This window comes from Lepidochelys kempii, chromosome 2 (assembly GCF_965140285.1).
Source record: "Lepidochelys kempii isolate rLepKem1 chromosome 2, rLepKem1.hap1, whole genome shotgun sequence".
Taxonomy (NCBI): domain Eukaryota; kingdom Metazoa; phylum Chordata; order Testudines; family Cheloniidae; genus Lepidochelys; species Lepidochelys kempii.
In genome coordinates, this window is record NC_136381.1 from 217,784,290 (window position 1) to 217,788,871 (window position 4,582).

At 51.2% G+C, this 4,582-nt stretch overlaps 1 protein-coding gene across 1 annotated transcript; it reads left to right on the forward strand.

Moving 5' to 3' along the window:
• The first annotated feature begins 245 nt into the window (after window positions 1–245).
• Window positions 246–2,397, forward strand: LOC140907579 (uncharacterized). The gene is made up of 2 exons (XM_073333836.2): window positions 246–1,116; window positions 1,694–2,397. Exons 1-2 carry the CDS (start codon window positions 537–539, stop codon window positions 2,233–2,235), a joined length of 1,122 nt encoding a protein of 373 aa, XP_073189937.1. The 5' UTR covers window positions 246–536; the 3' UTR covers window positions 2,236–2,397.
• Window positions 2,398–4,582: the final 2,185 nt, after the last annotated feature.

A 4,582-nucleotide genomic window follows, 5' to 3' on the forward strand; every position in this document is an offset into this window, starting at 1 on the left:
ACTGTAGGGGGATGGGGATCAAACAAAGGATTCCCGCCTTAGGTAAATCCTTTTTAAGGGCTGGGGAGGGGGTTGATCTGGACTCTCCTCCATTGCCTACCCAAGAAGAAGGATTGCTGAAAGAACCTGAATGGACAAAGGAACTAACCTGAAGGGAAAGGCGGGGTGAGTCCAGACTGAGCCCTGGTCTACACTAGGACTTTAGGTCGAATTTAGCAGCGTTAAATCGATTTAAACCTGCACCCGTCCACACAGTGAAGCCCTTTATTTCGACTTAAAGGGCTCTTAAAATCGATTTCCTTACTCCACCCCTGACAAGTGGATTAGCGCTTAAATCGACGTTCCCAGCTCGAATTTGGGGTACTGTGGACACAATTCGATGTTATTGGCCTCCGGGAGCTATCCCAGAGTGCTCCATTCTGACCGCTCTGGACAGCACTCTCAACTCAGATGCACTGGCCAGGTAGACAGGAAAAGAACCGCGAACTTTTGAATCTCATTTCCTGTTTGGCCAGCGTGGCAAGCTGCAGGTGACCATGCAGAGCTCATCAACACAGGTGACCATGATGGAGTCCCAGAATCGCAAAAGAGCTCCAGCATGGACCGAACGGGAGGTACGGGATCTGATCGCTGTTTGGGGAGAGGAATCCGTGCTATCAGAACTCCGTTCCAGTTTTCGAAATGCCAAAACCTTTGTCAAAATCTCCCAGGGCATGAAGGACAGAGGCCATAACAGGGACCCGAAGCAGTGCCGCATGAAACTGAAGGAGCTGAGGCAAGCCTACCAGAAAACCAGAGAGGCGAACAGCCGCTCTGGGTCAGAGCCCCAAACATGCCGCTTCTATGATGAGCTGCATGCCATTTTAGGGGGTTCAGCCACCACTACCCCAGCCGTGTTGTTTGACTCCTTCAATGGAGATGGAGGCAATACGGAAGCAGGTTTTGGGGACGAAGATGAGGAGGAGGAGGAGGTTGTAGATAGCTCACAGCAAGCAAGCGGAGAAACCGGTTTTCCCGACAGCCAGGAACTGTTTCTCACCCTAGACCTGGAGCCAGTACCCCCCGAACCCACCCAAGGCTGCCTCCTGGACCCAGCAGGCGGAGAAGGGACCTCTGGTGAGTGTACCTTTTAAAATGCTATACATGGTTTAAAAGCAAGCATGTGAAAGGATTACTTTGCCCTGGCATTTGCGGTTCTCCTAGATGTAGTCCTAAAGCCTTTGCAAAAGGTTTCTGGGGAGGGCAGCCTTATTTCGTCCTTCATGGTAGGACACTTTTATCACTCCAGGCCAGTAACACATACTAGGGAATCACTGTAGAACAAAGCATTGCAGTGTATGTTTGCTGGCATTCAACCAAAATCCGTTCTTTCTCTCTCTGTGTTATCCTCAGGAGAGTGAGATATAATTCATGGTCACCTGGTTGAAATAGGGTGCTTTTCTTCAGGGACACATTCCTGCTGTGCTGTTTGCCTGTGGCTGAACAGAAATGTTCCCCGCTGTTAGCCACGGGGAGGGGGGAGGGTTGAGGGGGTAGTCACGCGGTGGGAGGAGGCAAAATGCGACCTTGTAACGAAAGCACATGTGCTATGTATGTAATGTTAACAGCAAGGTTTACCCTGAAAGAGTGTAGCGACTGTTTTATAAAATGTGTCTTTTTAAATACCGCTGTCCCTTTTTTTTTTCTCCACCAGCTGCATGTGTTTCAATGATCACAGGATCTTCTCCTTCCCAGAGGCTAGTGAAGCTTAGAAAGAAGAAAAAACGCACTCGAGATGAAATGTTCTCCGAGCTAATGCTGTCCTCCCACACTGACAGAGCACAGACGAATGCGTGGAGGCAAATAATGTCAGAGTGCAGGAAAGCACAAAATGACCGGGAGGAGAAGTGGCGGGCTGAAGAGAGTAAGTGGCGGGCTGAAGAGAGTAAGTGGCGGGCTGAAGACAGGGCTGAAGCTCAAATGTGGCGGCAGCGTGATGAGAGGAGGCAGGATTCAATGCTGAGGCTGCTGCAGGACCAAACCAGAATGCTCCAGTGTATGGTTGAGCTGCAGCAAAGGCAGCTGGAGCACAGACTGCCGCTGCTGCCCCTCTGTAACCAACCGCCCTCCTCCCCAAGTTCCATAGCCTCCACACCCAGACGCCCAAGAACGCGGTGGGGGGGCCTCCGGCCAACCAGCCACTCCACCACAGAGGATTGCCCAAAAAAAAGAAGGCTGTCATTCAATAAATTTTAAAGTTGTAAACTTTTAAAGTGCTGTGCTTAAAGTGCTGTGTGGCATTTTCCTTCCCTCCTCCACCACCCCTCCTGGGATACCTTGGTAGTCATCCCCCTATTTGTGTGATGAATGAATAACGAATGCATGACTGTGAAGCAGCAATGACTTTATTGCCTCTGCAAGCGGTGATTAAAGGGAGGAGGGGAGGGTGGTTAGCTTACAGGGAAGTAGAGTGAACCAAGGGGCGGGGGGTTTCATCCAGGAGAAACAAACAGAACTTTCACACTGTAGCCTGGCCAGTCATGAAACTGGTTTTCAAAGCTTCTCTGATGCGTACCGCGCCCTCCTGAGCTCTTCTAACCGCCCTGGTGTCTGGCTGCGCGTAACCAGCAGCCAGGCGATTTGCCTCAATCTCCCACCCCGCCATAAACGTCTCCCCCTTACTCTCACAGATATTGTGGAGCACACAGCAAGCAGTAATAACAGTGGGAATATTGGTTTCGCTGAGGTCTAAGCGAGTCAGTAAACTGCGCCAGCGCGCCTTTAAACGTCCAAACGCACATTCTACCACCATTCTGCACTTGCTCAGCCTGTAGTTGAACAGCTCCTGACCACTGTCCAGGCTGCCTGTGTACGGCTTCATGAGCCATGGCATTAAGGGGTAGGCTGGGTCCCCAAGGATACATATAGGCATTTCAACATCCCCAACAGTTATTTTCTGGTCTGGGAAGAAAGTCCCTTCCTGCAGCTTTTGAAACAGACCAGAGTTCCTGAAGATGCGAGCGTCATGCACCTTTCCCGGCCATCCCACGTTGATGTTGGTGAAACGTCCCTTGTGATCCACCAGAGCTTGCAGCACTATCGAAAAGTACCCCTTGCGGTTTATGTACTCGCCAGCTTGGTGCTCCGGTGCCAAGATAGGGATATGGGTTCCGTGTATAGCCCCACCACAGTTAGGGAATCCCATTGCAGCAAAGCCATCCACTATGACCTGCACATTTCCCAGGGTCACTACCCTTGATATCAGCAGATCTTTGATTGCGTGAGCTACTTGCATCACAGCAGCCCCCACAGTAGATTTGCCCACTCCAAATTGATTCCCAACTGACCGGTAGCTGTCTGGCGTTGCAAGCTTCCACAGGGCTATCGCCACTCGCTTCTCAACTGTGAGGGCTGCTCTCATCCTGGTATTCATGCGCTTCAGGGCAGGGGAAAGCAAGTCACAAAGTTCCATGAAAGTGCCCTTACGCATGCGAAAGTTTCGCAGCCACTGGGAATCGTCCCAGACCTGCAACACTATGCGGTCCCACCAGTCTGTGCTTGTTTCCCGAGCCCAGAATCGGCGTTCCACAGCATGAACCTGCCCCATTAGCACCATGATGCATGCATTGGCGGGGCCCATGCTTTCAGAGAAATCTGTGTCCATGTCCTGATCACTCACGGGACCGCGCTGACGTCGCCTCCTCGCCTGGTATCGCTCTGCCAGGTTCTGGTGCTGCATATACTGCTGGATAATGCGTGTGGTGGTTGATGTGCTCCTAATTGCCAAAATGAGCTGAGCGGCCTCCATGCTTGCCTTGGTATGGCGTCCGCACAGAAAGAAGGCGCGGAACGATTGTCTGCCGTTGCTCTGACGGAGGGAGGGGCGACTGACGACACGGCTTACAGGGTTGGCTTCAGGGAGCTAAAATCAACAAAGGGTGTGCCTGTACATCAAGGAGTATTTCAGGCAGGACTGCACGGAGGGTTCCAATAAGAAATGGTGCACCAAAGTTATCGTTGTTATTGGAACAAGGAGGTTAGCCTGGCCTCTGATTGATACATGGCTAGATTAACCTCGCTGCGCCTTCTCTGTGACTGACTGCAGTGTGATCTAGACAGGGGAGGAGGAAAATGAGTCCAAAACAAATCTGGTCTATTTCTTGTTCTGACCCACTCCATCGATCCTTTACATCTTTGGCTGGCAGCAGACAAAAAAGGCGCGAAATGATTGTCTGCCCTTGCTTTCACGGGGGGAGGGAGGGTGGGAACGGGGTCCTGACGATATGTCCCCAGAACCACCCGCGACAATGTTTTAGCCCCATCAGGCATTGGGATATCAACCCAGAATTCCAATGGGCAGCGGAGACTGCGGGAACTGTGGGATAGCTACCCACAGTGCAACGCTTCAGAAGTCGACGCTTGCCTCGGTACTGTGGAAGCGCTCCGCCGAGTTAATGCACTTAATGCACTTAGAGCATTTTCTGTGGGGACACACACACTCGAATATATAAAACCGATTTAAAAAAAACCGACTTCTATAAATTCGACCTAATTTCGTAGTGTAGACATACCCTGAGACAGGGGTCCAGTCTGTAAGAAAAAA

What these genes read in the sequence shown, in the direction of transcription:
- LOC140907579 (XM_073333836.2), top strand. Translation starts at nt 537, where the DNA reads ATGCAGAGCTCATCAACACAGGTGACCATGATGGAGTCCCAGAATCGC. An exon ending in AGGCGGAGAAGGGACCTCTG is followed by an intron (nt 1,117 to 1,693) that starts GTGAGTGTACCT and finishes TTTCTCCACCAG; the next exon opens with CTGCATGTGTTTCAATGATC.